This window comes from Nycticebus coucang, chromosome 10 (assembly GCF_027406575.1).
Source record: "Nycticebus coucang isolate mNycCou1 chromosome 10, mNycCou1.pri, whole genome shotgun sequence".
Classification (NCBI taxonomy): Eukaryota; Metazoa; Chordata; class Mammalia; order Primates; family Lorisidae; genus Nycticebus; species Nycticebus coucang.
The window spans coordinates 121,852,563-121,875,418 of NC_069789.1; the positions used below are offsets into that span (position 1 = coordinate 121,852,563).

Here is a 22,856-nt window from a genome sequence, read left to right on the forward strand (position 1 = left end):
GAGGCAGGTGAGTGTTGACCCTCACAACAACACCATCCCAGCCGCAGTGGCTGCCAGGGTGTTCATGAAAGCCTGTTGGGTGAGGGGTGCCGGACCATGGGGGTTGGGCCATCTGCCCTGCGTGCTGGGGCGTGTCAGCCAGCAACTGTGGGGTCCAGGCCTTGTCCAGTTCAATCTCTGAGCTTTCTCTACCCACTCAGGTGGAAACAAGCCCCGGAGGGAGAGTGGGCGATTACACTTCACTTGTACATCATATAACCGTGCGTTACTCTTTCTGCCCCCACCTGTGGCCAAAGTCCCAGCTGGGGCAAAGCACAGTCGGTCTCTCCCGAGGTTTCACCTCATTCATTCATTGGAACTGTAGTCATCTATTAGGCGCCTGAACTAGGGGCAGGAGGATGATCAGAATGCAGTGATGAGCAAGAATGGGTCCCTTCCCTTCTCAGCTTCGATTGGGCGGGGGGGGGGGGTGCTAGCTCTCTGTGGTTGACGTTCTCACAGGCCAGAGAGAGAGCTGTCCATCCGTGAAATACGTTTGGCCAGGGGCTCTTCTCTTGCACCTCTGGACTCACTAGAACTTCTACACCATCTCACTGGTACATAACACGTCCCCAAGTGGCTTCAGATGGGCACGTGGCCTCGATTGTGGAGAACTGGTGCCCCCTACCGGCTACCGCCAGTCCTTTCTCTCATTCTCTCATTCCTTCAATCAGCAAATATTTAGCGAACATCACCACACTCGGGCACCTTTCTAGGTGGGGGATATAGTGAGGAATAAGGTAGACAAGCTTGTACCCTCACGAAACTGACATCTCTGGGGCTGGGGAGACAGACAGGAAGCATATAATTGCTATGAGGGAAAGCAAAGAGTGGGATGTAATAGTGACCGAGAAAAAAAAGCCCCTCTGTAGAGGGGACATTTGATACAGACTTAAATGATGGGAGGGGGCAGCTATGTGCAGATCCAGAAATGGGACTGGCAAAGGCCCTGAGGTGGGGACCTCTTTGTGGGTTCAGTAACAGGAAGGGGAGCAGTGGTGCAGAATCAGAGTTGGGGAGCCAGAGATTTGAATCTTGTGAGATAGGGAAGGAGAGGGAAGCAGGGGGCCGGATCATTCAGGGCCATGGTGGGGATTTACATTTTAGAACAGGGACCTGGTGTCTAAAGACTACCCCTGGAAGGGTCTGTGGATAGAATCCAGAGAGTCCATGAACTTGGATAAGAAAAAAAAATACATCTCAATTTTTACCATCCTTGGAAATGTGGTACTTCTTTCTATTTAAGAATACGATCAACTGACTCAGCATTAGCAGTACCGATAGAATGCACAGAGATTTTTATATTCTCTTATAGTTGTTGCAGATATTGTTTTCACTCATCATTGCTTTGAAATTAGTCATCAGACCTATTGCTGGATTTTGTCAATGTGCTAATAACCTCATCAATTAACTATATCATGATTTGAAATATGTTTGATGACTATATTTCATTAAAATTGACTTCACTTGAATTCATGTATATTTTAGTGTGTTTAGAGACAGTCCTGCTGTCACCCAGGCTGGAGTGGATGACAGAGAGGTCTGATCATAGCTCACTGCAACCTGGAACTCCTGGGCTCAAGTGATCCTCCCACCATGGCCTCCCAAAGTGCTGGGATTACAGGTGTGAGCCACCATGCCCTGCCTTTTTTTTTTTTTTTTGCACAAACAGTAGCACATCATACCTACTGTTTGCCTCTTTTTTTTTTTTTTTTCCTGAGACAAAGTCTCATTATGTCACCCTTGGTAGAGTGCTATGGCATCACAGCTCACAGCAACCTCAAACTCTTGGGCTTAAGCAATTCTCTTGCCTCAGCAAGACTACAGGCACCTGCCACAACACCCAGATATTTTTGTTGTTGTTGTTGTTGTCATTGTTTAGCAGGCCCTGGCTGGTTTTGAACCCGCCAGCCTCGGTGTATGTGGCTGGTGCCCTAAGCACTGAGCTACGGGTGCTAAGCCCTGTTTGCCGCTTGAGCTTTGCACCCAGCAGGACATTCTGCAGATTGTTCTGTATCCAGACACAAAGGCTGTTCTCATTCTTTTTGATGACCACATGGTTTTCCACTATAAAGCTTCATTCTAACTCAGCCAGCCCATCCCCTACTGCTGCACGCTCAGCTTGTGTCTACTCATTTGCTAGAACACCACTAGCTGCTGGGTATAGCCTTCTATGGAGATCATTTTGCACAAGTATGAATATATCCCTAAGATAAATTCCTAGTAGTGGAACGGCTGAATCAAAGGGCATATGAATTTGTAATGTCGATAGGTATTGCCAAATTACCTTCTCACCAGCAATGCACAGTGTTTGTTTCCCCACATTCCCCAGCTGTTTTTATCTTTGTTGATCTGACAGGTAAAAATGGTATCTCAGTGCAATTGTACTTGTGTTTATCTTATTGTGAGGGAATCCGAATGTATTTTTTTTTTTTTTTAGAGACAGAGTTTCACTTTATCACCCTCAGTAGAGTGCCGTGGCGTCACAGCTCATAGCAACCTCCAACTCCTGGGCTTAGGCGATTCTCTAGCCTCAGCCTCCTGAGTAGCTGGGACTACAGGCGCCTGCCACAATGCCTGGCTATTTTTTTGTTGCAGTTTGGCCGGGGCTGGGTTTGAACCTGTGACCCTCAGTATATGGTGCCAGCACCCTACCCACTGAGCCACAGATGCCGCCCTATCTGAATGTATTTTTATTTGGAGTTGTTTGTATTTCCTTTGCTAGGCACTCTCTAGACCTGCTTTTTGGCCACATTACTGCTGGGTTGTTAGTTTTTTTTTTTTCTTTCTTTTGAAACAGAGTCTTAGTCTGTTGTAGAGTGCTGTGGCATCATAGCTCACAGTACTACCTCAAATTCTTGAGCTCAAATGATCCTCTTGCCTCAGCCTCCCAACTTGCTGAGACCACAGGCACCCAAAACAATGGGTGCCTGTGGATAGTTTTTCTTTCTTTCTTTCTTTCTTTAGTTTTTCTATTTTTAGTAGAGACCAGTTCTCACTCTTGCTCAGACTGGTCTCAAACTCCTGAGCTCAGGTGATCCACCTGCCTCACCCTCTCGAGTAGCTGGGACTAGTGGTGTGTGCCAACATACCTGGCTAATTTTTGTAATTTTTTTAGAGATGAAGTCAGGGTGGTCTGGAACTTTCCAGCTCGAGGGATCCTTCCATGTCAGCCTCCCAAGTAGCTGGGATCACAGGCATGCACCCTGCACCTGGCTAGGTGTTGGCTATTTCAAATGGTCCATGTCACATTCTAATATACATCTTGTGGTAAAAACATGTACATATTTATGGTGGGTTATACCCAGAATTGCTGGGTTGGAAGGCAGTTGTATACTCCACAATGCCTTCATTAGTCTCCCAGAGCTGCCATAACAAGGACCGTGAACTGGGAAACTTAAACAACAGAAATTGTTTGCCTCACAATTCTGGAAGCTAGAGGTCCAAAACCAAGGTGTTGACAGGGATAGTAGGTTTTTCTTTTTCTTTTTTTTTTTACAGGGATAGTAGAGCCTTTTTTTTTTTTTTTTTTAGAAACAGTCTCACTCTGTCATTCTCAGCTCACAGCAACCTCCAGCTCTTGGGCTTAGATGATTCTCTTGCCTCAGCCTCCGGAGTAGCTGGGACTACAGGCATCCACCACAACACCCGGCTATTTTTTTGTTGTTGTTGCAGTTTGCCTGGGGCTGGATTCGAACCCACCACCCTCGGTACATGGGGCCGGTGCCCTACTCACTGAGCCACAGGCACTGCCCCAGGTTTTTTGTTTTTTTTTTTTTTTTTTTTTACAGGAATAGTAGCTTTTAAGGACTATGAGGGAGAATCTGTTCCAGGTCTCTCTCCTAGGCTTGTAGGGGGCCATCTTTTTTCCCCTGTGTCTCTTCACGTTCTCTTCCCTCTATCCATGTCTGCCTCTGTCCAAATTTGTCCTTTTTATAAAGATACCAGACTTACTGGATTAGAGCCCACCCTGATGACCTTATTTTAACTTGATCATCTGCAAAGATCCTCTCTCCAAATAAGGTCACACTGAGGTTCTGGGCGTTAGGATTCCAACATAGCTTTTTTTTTTTTTTTGGAGGGTGAGAAGACAAAATTCATCCCATAACAGTCCCAAAGAGGTTCCCAAAGTAGTTGTACCAATTTATGGACCCAATATTTGCTGGGGTATTTTAAAGCTAATTCCAGACATGGTGTCATTTGCCTTGGGAGTGTTTTAAAAGGAAGAAAGACTTGGTCTGGTTTACATTTTTAAATGAGTCTATTTGTTCTGTGGGAATGTAAGACAAGGCAAATATCTCATCAAGAAAGAAAAAGTAAATAAAGAGTGAGCCCTCCTGAGATGGCCCATTTGAGACTCTCTGGTACCCTGTGGTCAAGAGAATCTTCTGGGTGCCTATAGTTCAGGGATGCCATTCAGACACTGAGTGGATCACCCTTTTTTTTTTTTTGCAGTTTTTGGCCTGGGCCGGGTTTGAACCCACCACCTCAGGTATACGGGACCGGCGCCGTACTCCTTTGAGCCACAGGTGCCACCCTGAGTGGATCATCCTTCCTTGGCCAGGCCACGCTGCCCAAGGGACAACTTCCTGGTTTCAGCCCCTTGGGGTTCAGGTGATGCAGAGGGAGAAACCCAGCCAGGACTCAGGCCATCTCTCTGTCTATCCCCTTCCCTGGCAGGACATACAGCAGCTCCTCCAGCTCCAGCAGCTGGTGCTTGTGCCAGGTCACCACCTCCAGCCACCTGCTCAGTTCCTGCTCCCACAGGCCCAGCAGAGTCAGCCAGGTAAGGCTCCCGGACCCTGGATGGCCTCCCTGATGCGACCACAGAACGTCCCTCACTTTCCCCTTTGTCTCCCCAGGCCTCCTACCGACACCAAATCTATTCCAGCTACCTCAGCAAACCCAGGGAGCTCTTCTGACCTCCCAGCCCCGGGCCGGGCTTCCCACACAGGTGAGACTGTCCACTGAGTGTGTCAGGCGAGGCTGCGTGACAGGGATGGGTAGAGGGGTAAGAGTCTGAGAGTCGCCTCTCCATGTGGCTCACCCTATAGCCATAGGGTCTAAGACAGGAGTTGGGGAACCTAAGGCCTTGCCCCACTCTGCCAGTGATTTGCTGTGGCACCTTAGGCAAGCTACTCTCTCTTCCTGGGTCAGCCCCTTCTTCTGTAGCACGGGGGAAGTTGAACCAAGATTAAAGGCTCTTAACCATTTCAGGCACATGGACTCCTCTGAGAATCTGATGAAAGATTTAGATCCCCCCAAATGCACATGTACACAAACACACAAAATTTCAGGGGGTTATAAGCCTCGAGGTTATAAATACCTTGGGTCTCTTCCAGTACTGCAACTGGAGGGTTCTCAGAGTAAGGCATCTGTTAGGTATTGCCGTCTGTTTACTACACCAGAGACCAAAAGCAGTGCCCCCAAATGTGTTTTATTCAGCCGTCAACTAAATTCCCAGAAAACACCAGATTTCCAGGTTCTCTGGACAAACTAGAAGATCCAGAAAGACCAGATCTGTGTCCATGTGGTGGTTTGGTGACAGCAAGCAGCTAGCTTGGCCACTGGCAGGAAGGGCCCTGGTAGGCAAGGTGCCAGCTCTTCAGGCCACCTTAGCACCTGGAGCCCAAGGCTTTTTTCAGTTTCCTGGTTGGGTTCTAGACTTTAATAATAATCTTTCACTACCCTTTACAAATGTCAAACCTTTTTCCTACTCCTTTGTTTACAGCCCTTTCAAAAAATATATGACCTGGCTGGGCACCTGTTACTCAGTGGTTACGGCGCCAGCCACATGTTCCGGGGCTGGTGTGTTTGATCCTGGCCCAAGCCTGTTAAACAGACAACAAAAAATAGCCAGGTGTTGTGGTGGGTGCCTGTAGAACCAGCTACTAGGGAAGCTGAGGCAAGAGAATCATTTGAGCCTAAGAGTTTGAGGTTGCTGTGAGCTATGACACCACAGCACTCTACTGAGGGTGACAAAGTAAGACTCTGTTTCAATAATAAAAAAAAAAAACAAATTATTGCAGAAAGACCTAAAAGTTTGGAAACTAATACAGGTCTTAGTTTCAGTTCCGAAATCCAAAACGCTCTGAAATCCAAGTTGTTCTTATAACGTTGACATCAGAACTCATTTGGTTGAAAAACCTGCCCTGCCGTGACAGGAAGCAGTGCACTTTCTTTATCTGTCTTGGTGTGGCATTCCTGCTGCTGCAGAGCCATTACTGTGTCTGATTATAGGATAATGCCTTGACCCTGATGGAGGGCGGCTGGTCACATTATCTATGATATAGGCCCTACGTAGGCTTTTTTTTTTTTTTTTTTAGAGACAGAGTCTCATTTTGTGGCCCTCAGTAAAGTGCCACGGCGTCACAGGTCACAACAACCTCCAGCTCTTGGGCATAGGTGCATCTCTTGCCTCAGCCTCCCTAATAGCCGGGACCACAGGCGCCTGCCACGATACTGGCTATTTTTTGTTGCAGTTGGCCAGGGCTGGGTTTGAACCCACCACCCTCAGTATATGGGGCCGGTGCCCTACTCATTGAGCCATAGGCGCCGCCCCCTATGTAGGCTTTTTAAAAACTGGAACACTTGGGCGGCGCCTGTGGCTCAGTGAGTAGGGTGCCGGCCCCATATGCCGAGGGTGGCGGGTTCAAACCCGGCCCCGGCCAAACTGCAACAAAAAAATAGCCGGGCGTTGTGGCGGGCGCCTGTAGTCCCAGCTGCTCGGGAGGCTGAGGCAAGAGAATCATGTAAGCCCAAGAGTTAGAGGTTGCTGTGAGCCGTGTGACGCCACGGCACTCTACCCGAGGGCGGTACAGTGAGACTCTGTCTCTACAAAAAAAAAAAAAAAAAAAACTGGAACACTTCTGAATTCTAAAACATATCTGGCCCTTGTGTTTTGGATAACAGATCAAGGACCTGGGTGACAAACATCCCTGCACCCACCACACTTCAAATCTTTTATTTTTAGGGAAAGTAATTATTCTAGATGGAGCGGTTGCTTTTCTATAAATCCCCCTAATATTTCTCCCTGTCCTTTTTTTTTCTTTTACTTTATCTGCAATCTCATTTAAAAAAAAAAAAAACTTTATTATTATTATTTTTAAACAAAATCTCACTCCGTTACCCTGGGTAGAGTACCATGCATCACAGCTCACAGCAACCTCTAAATCAGGGGTCCTCAAACTTTTTTTTTTTTTTTTTTGTAGAGACAGAGTCTCACTTTATGGCCCTCGGTAGAGTGCCGTGGCATCACACAGCTCACAGCAACCTCCAACTCCTGGGCTCAAGCGATTATCCTGCCTCAGCCTCCCGAGTAGCTGGGACTACAGGCGCCCGCCACAACGCCCAGCTATTTTTTGGTTGCAGTTCAGCCGGGGCTGGGTTTGAACCTGCCACCCTCGGTATATGGGGCCGGCGCCTTACTGACTGAGCCACACGCGCCGCCCGGTCCTCAAACTTTTTAAACGGGGGGCCAGTTCACTGTCCCTCAGACCATTGGAGAGCCGGACTATAGTTTAAAAAAAAAAAAACTATGAACAAATTCCTATGCACACTGCACATATCTTATTTTGAAGTAAAAAAACAAAACGGGAACAAATACAATCACACCACCTCATGTGGCCCGCGGGCCATAGCTTGAGGACCCTTGGGCTGGAGCAATCTTCTTGCTTCAGCCTCCCAAAGTATCTAGACTACAGGTGCCCACCACAACACCTGGCTAGTTTTTCTATGTTTTTTAAGTAGAGATGGGCTCTCACGCTTGCTCAGGTTGATCTCCAACACGCTTGCTCAGGTTGATCTCCAACACCTGAGCTCAAGCAATCCACCCACCTCGGCCTCCCAGAGTGTTAGGATTACAGTTGTGAGCCGCCACACCCAGCATAAGACTTAATTTTTTAAGAATAGTTTTAGATTCCCAGCAAAACTGATACAGAGATGTCCCCTTCCTTCTGCTTCCACTCATGCACAGCCTCCCCCATTATCAACATCCCCAACCAGAGTGATACATGTGTAACAACTAATGAACCTACAGTGACACCTCATTATCCCCCAAAGTTCCTAGTTTACATTAAAGCTCACTCTTGGTGGTGTACCTTTTATGGGTTTGGACAACCTATTCATTTGTTAACCCTATTCTCTCAACAGCCGCATTGGGTAGGTAGAGCACAGGGATTATTTCCATCCTGCAGAGGGGGAAAGTGAGGCCTGGGAAGGTTAAGAAGCTTACCTGAGCTACCCAGCAATTCTTTTTTTTTTTTTTTGTAGAGACAGAGTCTCACTTTATGGCCCTCGGTAGAGTACTATGGCCTCACACAGCTCACAGCAACCTCCAACTCCTAGGCTTAAGCAATTCTCCTGCCTCAGCCTCCCAAGCAGCTGGGACTACAGGCGCCCGCCACACGCCCGGCTATTTTTTGGTTGCAGTTAGGCTGGGGCCGGGTTTGAACCCGCCACCCTCGGTATATGGGGCCAGCGCCTTACTGACTGAGCCACAGGCGCCGCCCGCTACCCAGCAATTCTGTGGCAAGAGCCAGTCCTTGATTCCCTGACCTGGGAGGAGAATAAAACCATCACCACCCCCAGCTCCAGGAAGAGAGCCTTTGGAGAAAGAAGGTGACTGCTTGGCTCACGCCTGTAATCCTAGCACTCTGGGAAGCCGAAGCTGGTGGCTTGCTTGAGCTCAAGAGTTTAAGACCAGCCTGAGCAAAAAGCGAGACCCCGTCTCTACTAAAATAGAAAAACTGAGGCAAGAGGATCGCTTGAGCCCAGGAGTTGCAGGTTGCTATGAGCTCTGACGCCATGACACTCTACCCAGGGCGACAGCTTGAGACTCTGTCTCAAAAAAAAAAAAAAGGTGGCTGCTCCTTCTCGGAGTTCGCAGGCTTGAAGGGACAGTGCAAAGAGTTACAGGGAATGAGAGGACCTATGTAAGACAGCAGAGTCAAACCTTTAAAGGGACCGACAATGAGTGTGGGGGGGCCTCCTGGGGTAGGTGGAGGGGAGAGTCTTCAGGAAGAGGCTGGACACCAGAGAGGCCGGGGAACTGTGCAGTCATTGCTGAGCCCCGGAACTGGTCCTCCGTCCTGCATCCCACCCACCTGCCCACCCCACCAGGCCGTGACCCGCCCCACGCTGCCCGACCCGCACCTCTCGCACCCGCAGCCCCCCAAATGCTTGGAGCCACCATCCCACCCCGAGGAGCCCAGTGATCTGGAGGAGCTGGAGCAGTTTGCCCGCACCTTCAAGCAACGCCGCATCAAGCTGGGCTTCACGCAGGTCTGGGACCACCTGGCTGGCCGGCGGGAGAAGGGCGCGGCCGCGTTGGGGTGGGGGCGGGGCGAGTGGGCGTGGTCCGCGACCCAGTGCCAGAAGGCCCCGCCCTGATCTCCACCCCATCCTCGCCCCACTGGCCCAGGGTGACGTGGGCCTGGCCATGGGCAAGCTCTACGGCAACGACTTCAGCCAGACAACCATTTCACGGTTCGAGGCCCTCAACCTGAGCTTCAAGAACATGTGCAAACTCAAGCCCCTCCTGGAGAAGTGGCTCAACGACGCAGGTGGGGATTAGGCTGGGGCTCCTGCGCGGGGGTTGGCTGCGGGCTGCGGCCGGGGTGGCGCCCTCTCACGCGCTCGTCTCCTCCTGGACACAGAGACTATGTCTGTGGACTCAAGTCTGCCCAGCCCCAACCAGCTGAGCAGCCCCAGCCTGGGTTTCGACGGGCTGCCCGGCCGGAGACGCAAGAAGAGGACCAGCATCGAAACAAATGTCCGCTTCGCCTTAGAGAAGAGTTTTCTAGCGGTGAGGCGCGCACCCTGCCGGTGGCCTCGAAGGGTGGGGGGCGGATGGGCTGGCGCTGACGACCTCTCTGCCCCGCAGAACCAGAAGCCTACCTCAGAGGAGATCTTGCTGATCGCCGAGCAGCTGCACATGGAGAAAGAAGTGATCCGCGTCTGGTTCTGCAACCGGCGCCAGAAGGAGAAACGCATCAACCCCTGCAGCGCGGCCCCCATGCTGCCCAGCCCCGGGAAGCCGGCCAGCTACAGCCCCCATATGGTACCAAGAGCCCTCTGCGGGGGTGGGAAGGCACAAAGCTACCCAGTCACCTGTGTAAAGCACACCCTACCTGGTTGTCCCTGAGCCTAGAACAGAGGCAGGGAGTCACTCTTGGGGACAGCCTGTCACATATATGGAGCAATCACACAGGGACACATAATTTCCAGGGAACTGTGGTCTGATGTGGGGGATACAAGCACCCACAGATTCACACTGACACAGCCAGACCTAGGGTTATCAGAGGGACTTAGCCACACAGGGATGGATACATATGTGGAGGGACATGGTCGAGGTAGAGACATAGGCTCACAACCACATGGAGACAGGAAGAGGTGCTTATTTACTCTGCAGAGACATTGTCACACCCATGGGTGTACTCTTAGGTCCACAGCTGCACACAGGCTTACTCAGTATCAGACACAACTGGGACATCTTTTATTCCATCTCTTTATTTCCATTTGTGGAAAGGGTGGTGACATTACAGAGAGGAGCCTCTACCTCCAATGGTGTGGACAGAGGAGGGACTGTCTGGGCTGACTCATAAAGGATGAGAGAGTGTTAGCCAGCCACGTGAAGGAGAGGAGAAAGGCCTCCAAGCAAAGGGACTAGTGTGCACAAAGGCCTAGAAACCCCAGTGTCCCAACCTGATCTGAGGAACTCCAGTGCAATTTCGTGTGGCTGAAGCTGCAATGTATATGAGTGAAGGTGAGGGTAGGGGGCGAGCAAGAGGCAGACACCCCAAGTGTCAAGATGAGGAGCTTGAACTTGAACCATGGACAGTGAGGAGCTAAGGAAGGATTTTGAACTGGGGAAGGTTAGGGCTAAATTTAGTGAGGTTTTTGGGGCTGATGCAAAGGGGAAACTGAAGGCAGGGAGGCCAAGCAGGAAGCTGGCAAATGGTACCAGAAGGTCAAGTAATGTGACATCCCTGCACTCTGACACTGTGTCCCTTTGCTTCACAAATCCCCCTTTAACCACCCCCCCAACACACATACTTTATTTATTATTATTTTTTTTAGAAAAAAAAACCCACAGGGCTTTATTATTCCCATCACAAAGAGCAGGCCTTCACAAGACGGGGGAGCAAGCTGTCAGCGGGGAAGAGGGCCCTATTTGCCAGCAATAAGTGGGTTCCGCAGGACCACAATGACTGAGTCCCCACGCAGGAACATCTTGGAGATGTAGCGATCTTTGTTGACTGGCTTAGACTTCTTCTTACCCTTGCCACTTTTGGGGACCTCAGTCCACATCTCCTTCACATTCTCTAGCACCATGTTGCAGTGCCTATGAAAGGCTTTCACCCGGCCCAGGAGTTTCTTGTTATTGCGGCAATTAATAAGCACTTGAGTGTTCTTGACTGATTGTGTGAGCACAGAGAGTGGACCAGTGTTAAATTCTTCTTCCTCCTGCTTCTGTAGCTCCTCTGGGTCATCTCACTCTTGGGCTTGTTAAGGAGGCTCATGGTGGTGGCTGTGCTCTCTCCAACACACATACTTTAGACTTGCTCCTTTCTTGCCTGAGTCACTTTGAACAGTTTCTCCTGCATGGCTTGCCAACTCCACTCTTAAAAGGTCAGTAAAAGGACAGGATTTTTAGTCACAGAACCAACACTGGCAGGCACATGGAGAGCGCTAACCCAGTGTTCAGGTGTGCTGTTGCTTCCGACAGGATGCAGCACTGCTGAGAGTAGCCTGCTTCGTCATCTCAGAGAGAGATGGGAGCTCTCGCATTTGGGATTATTCCTTCCTGCTTGTGGCTCAGATAATCTGGGGTAAATGTGAAGAAAGATAGGATGGAAAGCACATGGAATAACATAAATGCAGCATTGTGGCCGGGCATGGTGGCTTACTCCTATAATCCAGCACTCTGGGAGGCTGAGGCTGGACAATGATTTAGAGTTGCAGACCAGCCTAAGTAAGAGTAAGACCACATCTCTACTAAAAATAGAAAAACTAGCAAATTAGCAACAGAAAAACTAGAAAATTGTGGTGGGTGCCTGTAGTCCCAACTAATTGGAATGTTAAGGCAAGAGGATCACTTGAGCCCAAGAGTTCGAGGTTGCTGTGAGCTGTGAGCCCACAGCACTTTACCCAGGGTGACAGAGTAAGACTCTGTCTCAAAAACAACAACAAAAAACCTATCCAAACAAAAACCCAAAACCCCCCAAATGCAGCATTGTACCCTTTACTTCAACCTGGGGGTAGACGAGTGGGGGTTGTACCCACAGGTAGCATCATGGGGCTGCTGGGAGACGGTGGCCTAACCATACCTCCTTTCCTCTCTCTCTAGGTCACACCCCAAGGGGGCGCAGGGACCTTACCATTGTCCCAAGCTTCCAGCAGTCTGAGCACAACAGGTCAGGGAGGGCAGAAGATGGTGAGGGGGCACTGGGAGGATGCATCACAGGCTGGAGCCTGAGGTTTTCAAGTGGTTCTTGGCATCCATTGGCCTCAAGGCTGGGCCTGGGGGAATATGGGAGGGATGGAAGGGAGGAACAGGGGGAGAGGCAGGCTCCCTCCTTCCTCTTCTCAGAGAAACTTGGCTTTTATTTGTTCTACAACTTCATGAGAAAAACATGGGGTTGGTAAAAGGTGACCACTTGGGTTTGGGGCCTGGCCTCTGTCATTTATGAACTGTGTGAATTTCAGAAGTTAAGGCTGGGTGAGGTGACTGACGCCTGTAATCTTAGCACTTTGGGAAGCTGAAGTGAGAATTTGCGACCAGCCTAAGCATCACAGTGAGATCTCATCTTTACAAAAAAGTAAAAAATGTAGCAAGGTGTGGTGGCTTGCACCTATAGTTCCAGCTACTCGGGAGGCTAAAACAGGAGAATTGCTTGAGCCAAGGAATTTGAGGTTACAGTGAACTATGATTGTGCCACTGTACTCTAGCCCATCTCAAAAAAAAAAAAAAGAAAAGAAAAGAAAAGATGCTTTCTCTCCCTAAGCTTCCATTTTTATAAAATTATTGTGAATGTGCCAAGAGCAGTGGCTCATGCTTATAATCCTAGCACTCTGGGAGGCCGAGGTGGGTGAATTGCCTGAGCTCAGGAGTTCAAGGCCAGCCTGAGCAAGAGCTAGACACCATCTCTAAAAACAATTGGGTGTTGTGGCGGGCGCTTGTAGTCCCACCTACTTGGGAGGCTGAGGCAAGAGAATCACTTGAGTCCAAGAGTTTGAGGTTGCTGTGAGCTATGATGCTCCAGCACTCTACTAAGGGCAGCAAAGTGAGACTCTGTCTTAAAAGAATTATTTTGAATGTATAATTCACACAGAAGATATATGCATAAACATATACTATAAGAGTGTATGTATATGTGTACTCTTGTACCCAAAGTCTCCCTTTCCTTCTTACTGGGACAGGGGATGTTGAATACCATATATGTGACAGTAATATAAAAGAATAACATTAAACACCATTTTGCTGCTCTCCAGGTTAAGAAATAATAATTGGAGATTTATAAAGTACTAAGTGCATGCCTGGCACTGTTCTGAGCCCTTTTTTTTCTTCTTTTTTTTTTTTTAAGACAGAGCCTCAAGCTGTCCCTCTGGGTTAGAGTGCCATGGCATCACATCTCACAGCAACCTCCAACCCCTAGGCTCAAGCGAGTCTTCTCCCTCTGCCTCCCAAGTAGCTAGGACCACAGGCACCCGCCACAATGCCTGGCTTTTTTTTTTTTTTTTTTGGTTGCAGCCATCATTGTTGTTTGGTGGGCCTGGGCTGGATTCAAACCCACCAGCTCAGGTGTATGTGGCTGGCGCCTTAGCCACTTGAGCCATAGGCATTGAGCCTTTCTTTTTTTTTTTTTTTTTTGAGACAGAGTCTCACTTTGTTGCTCTTGGTAGAGTGCTTTGCTGTCATAGCTCACAGCAACTTCAAACTCTTGGGCTTAAGTGATTCTCTTGCCTCAGCCTCCCAAGTAGCTGGGACTACAGGTGCCTGGCACAACGCCCTGCTATTTTTTTGTTGCAGTTGTCATTATTGTTTAGCAGGCCCAGGCTGGGTTCGAACCTGCCAGCCTCAGTGTGTGTGGTAGACACGGTAGCCACTGAGCTACGGGTGCCGAGCCTGTACTAAGCTCATTATAACCGTGGTTGGTGGCATGAGCCTGTGTTGCCAGCTATTTAGAAGGCTGAGTATGAGGATGCTTGAGCCCAGGAGTTGGAGGCTGCAGGGAGCTATGAAGGTGTCTGTGAATAGCCATTGCACTGTGTCCTAGGTCATGGTGAGACCCTGTCTCTTAAAAAAAAAAAAGTATATTGACTGATTTAGTTTTCACACCCCTTTTATGAGATAGGTTCTATTATTAGCCCCATTTTTCAGATAAGAGATCTGAGGGTCAGAGGGGTTAAAGCACTCGACCATGGGCACAGGAGCTTCTACCCCAGCAATCTGGGCTCCTAGGGTGCCCATTCCTGAGCTGCTAACCTTGCACCCTGTGCCCCCATCACCGGCCTCTAGAGGGAGCCATAGGGCTTTGTCTCCTGGGTGCCCAGTTTTTTGCCTGCGTGAAAGTGGTGCAGGGCGTGGCTGGCATAGTACCAGCAAATCTGGCACAGGGCACAGGTTCAGTAGGTGACAGCTGCTCTTACTTTGATTATTGTGATTGCTGTCACTATGGCAGAGGCACAAAGAAATGGCTCTGGGAAAAGAGGGCAGGGAGGTCTAGATCTGTTCTGACTGGAAATCCTATATGAGCTGGGTTGGAAAGACAAGCAGTTGACCCTGAGTTCCCCGGTGGGGGATGAGTGAAAGCTGAAGATCCCATCTCTCTGTCTCTCTCTGGCAGTTACTACCTTATCCTCAGCTGTGGGGACGCTCCACCCCAGCCGGACAGTCGGAGGGGGTGGGGGTGGGGGCGGGGCCGCGCCCCCCCTCAATTCCATCCCCTCTGTCACTCCCCCACCCCCGGCCACCACCAACAGCACAAATCCCAGCCCTCAAGGCAGCCACTCAGCTATCGGCTTGTCAGGCCTGAACCCCAGCACGGGGTAAGTGGGTGCAGGCGGGGAGGCTGTGGGAACAACAGTAGGGTCGCTTCTGCTTCCAGGGTGGGGAACTGTACCCCAGTTTGGCTGGCGGGTCCCTGCCCCTGCTAATGCCTCTGCTTTGCCTCTTGCAGAAGCACAATGGTGGGGTTGAGCTCCGGGCTGAGTCCAGCCCTCATGAGCAACAACCCTTTGGCCACTATCCAAGGTGCGTGCTGCCTCATGTCACTCCCATCGTCACCAGCTCTGCCCTTGGGGCCCTTGAGCTCCCCCCATTGCTGCTCCAGCCATCCTGCCCTTGCTCACTGCATTGCTCACCTCTTCATACCCATCTCACCTTTGGGGAAGGTGTGAGGGCTGCTGATGGGGGTTATTGGGGACAGATGGGAAGATAAGGGGGCATTCTGGGCAGGACACTGGAAGGCGAAGGTCTCCCCTGGCCCAGCGTGCCCCCAGCCCAGCCTCTCTTTCTCCTCACCAGCCCTGGCCTCTGGTGGAACCCTGCCCCTTACCAGCCTTGATGGCAGCGGGAACCTGGTGCTGGGGGCAGCTGGCACAGCCCCAGGGAGCCCTGGCCTGGTGACTTCGCCACTCTTCTTGAACCATGCCGGGCTGCCCCTACTCAGTGCCCCACCTGGAGTGGGCCTGGTCTCTGCAGCGGCTGCAGCCGTGGCAGCCTCCATCTCCAGCAAATCTCCTGGCCTCTCCTCATCCTCTTCATCCTCCTCATCCTCTTCTTCCTCCTCCACTTGCAGTGAGGCAGCAGCACAGACCCCTGGAGGCTCAGGAGGACCCGAGGCAGGGTCCAAGCCTGAGTGAGGGCCTGCCATGCCTCTCCTCCCACTCCTCTGACCCCCACTTAGGTCCCTTGCCTGGGAAGAGGGCGAGGAGGCCAGCGATGGGGATGCAGAGTGTCCTTGGAGCAGGAGTGACAAGGGAGGAAAGACCAAAAAATAGAAACAACCCAACCAACCAAAAAAAAAAAAAAAAAGTAAAGAAACCAACAAAAAAGAAAACCAAAAATAATCACAACAGAAACCAGCGGTCCAAAGGAACCAGAGGTGAAAACAAAGAAAACCAAAAACAAACCAACCCCCCCCCCCAAATCAAACAAACCAAAAACCAGTTGCGAGCCAGACCTCAGTGTGCTCACCCTCACTGCTATGACACCAAATACTAACCCCAGCCAGGGGCGGAGGAGTCTCCAGTAGGTCGGACCTTACACACGAGCCCTGGCTGTGGGGCAAACCCCCAACCCTGCCTCCCCCAGTGGGGGCTAGAGAAGGAAAAAGAGAATATACAGCTTCCTGGCTCCAGCCTCCAGCCCTGGGCCAGCGAAGACAGGGCACAGCCTAGGGAAGATGGGCTGGGACTCAGAACCACCTGCCAAATGTTCTTTTCTAGAAGGTGAAAGAGAAAGGGCCTGAACAACTTTACACCAAATATTCAGTAGCTTCATCCAAAGGATGTACAGAATTTTTAGCGTTATGCTCAACAGAATGTGTCCCTACCATGTGTTCCCCCTCTCCCTGGCCCCCCACTTCTCCGCATCTGGGCAGGGGGTCTCGCTTTAACCTTCTCCCTCCTCCCAGCCAGGGGAGAGTTCAGGGGGAGGCCTGGGGATGACTTTTCATCCCCTGTTTCTCCCCCTCTTCTCCCTTGAAGGGTGGGCTAGGCCATTTTGCCAAGTTGTAGCTCTCATGAGTCCCTCTTCACCCTCCTCTGCTCTAGAATCTACCCCCTTCCCAGCCCATGGAAATGTGGGAGTTCCAGGCAAGAGGGGATGAGGTGAGGGCATTCAAGTCGTCTTTTTTTTTTTTCCATCTTGTCTGTCAGTTTCCCTGAAAAAAAAAAAAATTCATATTCCAGTGCCTATCCGTGGGATCCTTCACGTTCTTTGACATTAACCAGAAACCAAAAAGAACTCACCTCACTCTTCCCACCCTGTGCCCCCCTGATACTGCTGAATGCCTCCACCCCACATGCACATACACTCAAGCACCCCAGTGGTGGGGGTTCTCAAGATGGTGTCCCCATCAGGGTTCCTGTGGCAGGGACAGTGCCATGACCTATGGTCCCCATCTGAGAGGGCACAGTGGTGGCCACCTCTCCCACGAGACCTCCACAAGTCTTGGCTGGACCCTGTGTGTGCCCAGCCCTGGATTCGTCTCAGCAGTGGACAGAGGAGAGATGCCCTTGGGAGCCACCTCACCCTTCTGCTATTGCAGAGGCCAACGAAGTTTTGAACCAAAAAACAAAACCAGAAAACCAAACAAACAATAAATTTAAACTAGAAAAAGAAAGAATTTATAGATATATATATATATATATATAAAGGGAAAGAAGATGAGGACTCTTCAAGAATAAGAAGGAGTCGCGAGGTGGAGCCAAGCCCCTGCACCAGTGGTCCAGGCCCTTGGTCCCCAGCGCGAATGGAAGGATGGATGCTTCTTTCTCTTCATAAATACCTCATGGACGTCGTCTTCGGGAAAGCCGGAGGGAGGCGGCTGGGGCAGGGCCTGTCCCTCAGCCAGGGCTGATGGAAGCGGGTGGGTGGGGCTGAGTGAGGGTGTCAGGGACAGGGGTGAAAAGCCCCAAACTCCCCGCCCCCCCAATCAACTGAAAAAGCTTTAAAAAAAAAAAAGACAGGAAGAAAAAGGAGTAAGAGCAAAAAGAATGGACGAAGGAAAACTAACAACTTTTGGGTGGTTTGATTCTTCCTTTGATTTTTTTTCCTGTTCTCTCCTGTCTCCCATTTATTTCTCTACCTTCTCCTCTCTCCCCTCTTCTGTTGCTTTTCTCTCATCTCTCTCAATCTCATTCTTTCTGTGTCTCTCCTCAAACCAAAGTATTGCTGTGAAGGACGCGAGCCATTGAAATCTGAGTGGAGCCCAGTGGCTGTGCTGGGCAGGAGCAGAGGGAGGGGGCTGGGTGGCTTCCACTTTCTGCTGGACACTCTGGGGAGAGCAAGACGGAGCCCCAGGCCTCAGCGTTCTCTTTTTTTCTTGTCTCCCTTCTCCCACCCGGGAAATGAAACTGTTGGGCTGGGCCATGGAGGCAGCAGAGACTCGGCTGTTGCAGGGACCTCCAGGTGCCTTCTCTGGGCAGCGGTGGAGTAGCCGCCCCCCGACCTCTGGCACCCATGGGGCCTGGCACCAGGTTGACCCATCCTCGCCGGAATGTAAGCATCTCCGCCGAACGGAATCCCTGCCCTTACCCTACCTCTGAGTTTGTCCATGTTAATTTCCTGAAGAGAGAAGGGACTGGCGAGAGGGCCTGGGCCCCAGCCCAAGGGCGGAGAGGGAGCCAAGAGTTCCTGACCAGATAGGAAGGACATTTGAGCAGAGCAAAATGAAAGGAATTACAACCAAAAACCCCTCCGAGAAGACAGGCAGCATGGAAGGCATGGTGGAGATGACTCAAACAAAAACTATGATTCTAGACCAAAAAAAAAAAAAAAAAGAAAGAAAAGAAAAAAGAAAAAAAAATCCAGGACTCACCACCACCCACTTCATCCTGCTTCCTCCCCATCAAGTCCCACCACCTGGGACCTCTCCCCACCCCAGTGTGGGGACGTGGGGCAAAGAGAAGAGGAGGAAGCAGGAGGCAGGGATGGGGCAGATGCCCTGACACTGGTGGAGGGACCCCCGTGCAGCAGGGGGTGCTGGGGACCCTCCCATCCAACCCCACAACTGGGAAAAGTAAAGCAAGAAAAAAGAAAATTCCTGGGAGGGGGGAAAATAACCAAATCCCAAGCTTTAACTACAGCTGTGAAACCAAATATTGGGAAGGGGGAGGGAGGGAGGGGCAGGTGAGCCCCAGTTCTCCCCCCTGGGCCCCTCTCCCCTGAGGACTCGAGATAAGGCACCAAATACCTCATAGAACTTTAATGTTAAAAAAAGGAAACCAAATATCGTTGGCTGGGGGCCAGCCAGGGCAAGGGGCTGGGGGGCTGGAGGGAGCCAGGGTCAGGATGGTGATGGGGGAATTCATACCCCACACCTCCCTCTGCCCCTTCTACTCCGGTCTCCCGTCTCGACTCCGGGAAACAAAACTATCTCATCATTTTTATTTTGTGGTCTGTACAGAGCCTGTGTCCGTGTGTCTGTGTGAGCAAGAGTTGTAGGGCTGGGGAGCTTTCTGTGGGGGATGAAAGGGAAGCCCCAGGCCAGGCCCTAGGCTAGGTGAGGTGTCCTGAGGTGGGGAGTCAGGGGCCTGGGCTAGAAAGAGAGGAGAGATGAGTGGATTGGAGCAAGGGGGAGCCCTCTGAATTTCTCTCCTCCCCAACCCAGACCTCCTGCTTAAGGGAGGGACAGAGACTAGGTCTACCCTAATGGTGGGTCTTTTAATTGTGCCAAAAAAAAAAAAAAATGCCAGTAACTAAACCACCTCTCTCTGTTCTCTTTTGGGGGGTGGAGTAGGAATGTGTGTGTGGGGGGGTAGGGATGGCGGAACCCAAGCCCTTGTAGGAATTGGGGATAAGATCAGAAGGAGGGGGAAGGATGTGAGTTTTCCACCCATCTCCTCCCTGGGGAAGGCCAAGAGAAGGTCTTCAAGCCCTGGGCAGATAGGGTGATGGACTATACAAGTCAGGGATGACCTCTTGACCTGACTAGTTTTTCTCACCCACCCAAATCCCAGGGTAGGGGAACTGAGTGAGAGAGAGAATGAGACAGACTGAGCAAGATTGAGACACACGGGCCCCCACTGGTCTCTGAGTGGGAAGGCAAGTGCGAGAGATAAAGGCCTCCAAGAGAAAAAAGAAACAAACCAAAGATTTAACCATTAAAAAAAAAACCCACAGACAACTCCGCTACCTTTTTATATGTTGGAAAAAAAAGTGAAAAAAATTTAAAAATAAAAATAAAAAAAAACACAAACACAAAAACTCCAAGCCGCAGGTCCTTCATGTGGTTTGAAGTTTGACCTCAGCAGTCTCCAAAGCAAGACGATGATGATGAAGGTGGAAAAAAAAAGAAAAAATAATGTATATTTTTAAGTATTTGTCCTTGAGATGTTAGCTCATTGTTAAACAAAAAAAAAAAAAAAAAAAAAAAAGGAGAGAAAAATCCAGAGAGAAGTGTTGCTGGGATGGAGACAACTATTTACTATGTCTGTGACCCCTCCTCTGCCCCTCTTCCCTCTCCTCTTTCCTTTCCTCTAACCTGCCCCTCCCTAACCTGTTCCCCAAGCCCAGGGGCTCAGTATTTATTTATTTATATAATTGCAGGGTGACTGGGGGCCTCTCGAGAATTCATAGAGGGCCTTTGGATCATGGTGGGTTGGGGAAAGGGCAGGGAATCTTTGGGGAAAGCTGGGGCTTGATCTTTGATCAACTCCTTTCTGGCCTCTTGTCCCACTGCTGCCACCATTACCTCCCAAATCCAGGGCTGCACTAGAGCAAGGTGACCTCCCTACATTGGAAAGATCTGCTTGGCTTGTTCTTTTGTGGTGTGGGGTACCTCATCTACTCACTTGAAGGACCAGGTTGGAATGAGGGTGAAGGGATTCAGAGTGGGTGGCAAACAGTAGGCAAAGGAGACCAAAAAGTGGCATCCAGAAATTGAGTAGGCCTCAGAGTAGACCTGCTTTTCCTCTATTCTCACAAAATTAGCCCCTCTTTCAGTTCTGACCCATGTTGGTAGCCCCTTCCTTCCCTTCCTGTACCCTCTCCCTGTCTCTTCTCGTGGTAGCGGGTTAGCGTTTCAGTGTTCTTAATTCCAATCTGCTTGTTCATTGTACAATGTGCTTCTTTTAAGGCCCCATTTTTGTAACTTGAGTGTGTCATTCATCTGAACAACAAACATCAAAAAATAAAAAATGAAAAACTGTACAGAGAAATGATGCCTGTTCTCCCTTGGTCTCCTGAATTTCTGTACTGGAAGTGTGGTTAGGAAATCAGGGAATGGTGTTGGGGACATGTAATAGGGTATGGGGTGGTATAGGTATAGGGTATTAAGTTACTTCTGTTCTACCAGTGAATGGAAGTGAGGCCTGCACAAGTTTCCTTAACAACCAAAAATCAAATCTTGGAATTTAGGAAGAATTCAAATCTCAGTTCTGCCATTTTATAGAAATGTGACCTTCAGCATCCTCATCTGTATAACAGGAACAGTATCTATACCTCTGGGATTATAAGACCATGGTGTAGATAAAGAGCTTAGGACAATGGTTCTCAACCTTCCTAATGCCGTGAGCCTTTAATACAGTTCCTGTGGGTCACAACCCACAGGTTGAGAACTGCTGGCTTAGGATAAGGCCAAGTGTGGTGGCTCATGCCTGTAATCCTAACACACTGGGACGCTGAGGCAGGTGGATTGCTTGAGCTCAGGAGTTCAAGACCAGCCTGAGCAAAAGCAAGATCCTAATAGAAAAAGTAGGTGGGCATAGTGGTGTGTGCGTTTAGTCCCAGCTACTCAGGAGGCTGAGGCAAGCAGGGGTTCTCAAACTTTTTAAACTCAGACCGTTGGAGGGCCGGACTATAGTTTAAAAAAAAACTACGAACAAATTCCTATGCACACTGCGCATATCTTATTTTGAAGTAAAAAAAAATAAAACGGGAACAAATACAATCACACCACCACATGTGGCCCGCGGGCTATAGTTTGAGTACCCCTAAGGATCACTCAAGCCCAAGAGTTTGAGGTTGCTGTGAGAAATGAGGCCATGGCACTCTACTGAGGGCCACAAACTGAGACTGTCTCAAACAAAACAAAACAAAACAGAAACACCTTAGCACAATCTTCTGTAAATGAGAACTATGAGAGAGCCAGGAAACCAGGAAGTACTTCCCCATCTCCATCCCTTGATGCTTCTCCAGAGGACTAAAAAGACCCTTTAAAACCAGTGTTGAGAGGGGATGGGTAAATTCATACCTAACAGGTACAGTGCACGCTAGGTTATGGCAACACTTACAACTTTCAAATAGTACAAATGTAATTTATGCAACCAAAATGTTTGTACCCCCAAAATATTCTGAAATAAAGAAAACCCCTTATGGGGGCAAGACATGATTGCACGAGGGACGTTGCCTAACAATTGCAATCAATGTAACCTGGCTTATTGTACCCTCAATGAATCCCCAACAATAAAAAAAAAAAAAAAAGACATTAAAAAAGAAAACCCCAGAGTTCATTGCGAAGTTTTCTGGTGGTACAATGTACACCACCCTTTCCTTTTTAAAGCAACATTAACTCTTATTCAAATTATTTTGCCTATCTTGACCAAGTCATTTGGCAGAAACAACAGCTTCATAGGTGTCCAGGCCATGGACCTCATCATTGAAAATCAGAAATGGTGGGCGGCGCCTGTGGCTCAGTGAGTAGGGCGCTGGCCCCATATGCCGAGGGTGGCGGGTTCAAACCCAGCCCCGGCCAAACTGCAACCAAAAAATAGCCGGGTGTTGTGGTGGGCGCCTGTAGTCCCAGCTACTCGGGAGGCTGAGGCAGGAGAATCACCTAAGCCCAGGAGTTGGAGGTTGCTGTGAGCCGTGTAAGGACACGGCACTCTACCGAGGGCCATAAAGTGAAACTGTCTCTACAAAAAAAAAAAAAAGAAAATCAGAAATGGTATCAATGAAAATACACTGAGAAACCATTGGGTTTCCTTGTCACTGTTCCATTCTCTGTGGGGATGGGGGCACAGGAAAAAGGAACAGAGTGGGAGATGGGTTTGATAATTTAGTTAAGATAAAAAGTATTAGTACCACATCATTTTTAGCAAGACTGAAAGAAAATGAAGTCTCCAACTCTCAAGATAAGTCAGCAGGG

At 49.7% G+C, this 22,856-nt stretch overlaps 1 protein-coding gene and 1 pseudogene across 17 annotated transcripts in view; one reads left to right on the forward strand and one right to left on the reverse strand.

Moving 5' to 3' along the window:
- Positions 1–17,780, forward strand: part of POU2F2 (POU class 2 homeobox 2) — an 85,278-nt gene extending 67,498 nt beyond the window's left edge. For 7 of the 16 annotated variants that reach the window (XM_053606902.1, XM_053606908.1, XM_053606901.1 and 4 more), the window contains 10 exons: positions 4,720–4,825; positions 4,902–4,993; positions 9,160–9,321; positions 9,461–9,602; positions 9,696–9,844; positions 9,923–10,099; positions 12,389–12,455; positions 14,889–15,090; positions 15,222–15,295; positions 15,569–17,780. In XM_053606902.1, the coding sequence (XP_053462877.1) occupies positions 4,720–4,825; positions 4,902–4,993; positions 9,160–9,321; positions 9,461–9,602; positions 9,696–9,844; positions 9,923–10,099; positions 12,389–12,455; positions 14,889–15,090; positions 15,222–15,295; positions 15,569–15,906 (1,509 nt within the window). In that variant the 3' untranslated portion in view covers positions 15,907–17,780. The remainder of the gene's footprint in view (positions 1–4,719; positions 4,826–4,901; positions 4,994–9,159; positions 9,322–9,460; positions 9,603–9,695; positions 9,845–9,922; positions 10,100–12,388; positions 12,456–14,888; positions 15,091–15,221; positions 15,296–15,568) is intronic. The other 9 variants (XM_053606912.1, XM_053606911.1, XM_053606915.1 and 6 more) reach the window with 4 other exon arrangements.
- LOC128596990 (small nuclear ribonucleoprotein Sm D2-like) lies at positions 11,122–11,883 on the reverse strand (annotated as a pseudogene). Its single transcript, XR_008383182.1, has one exon. The product of XR_008383182.1 is annotated as a small nuclear ribonucleoprotein Sm D2-like (transcript).
- Positions 17,781–22,856: the final 5,076 nt, after the last annotated feature.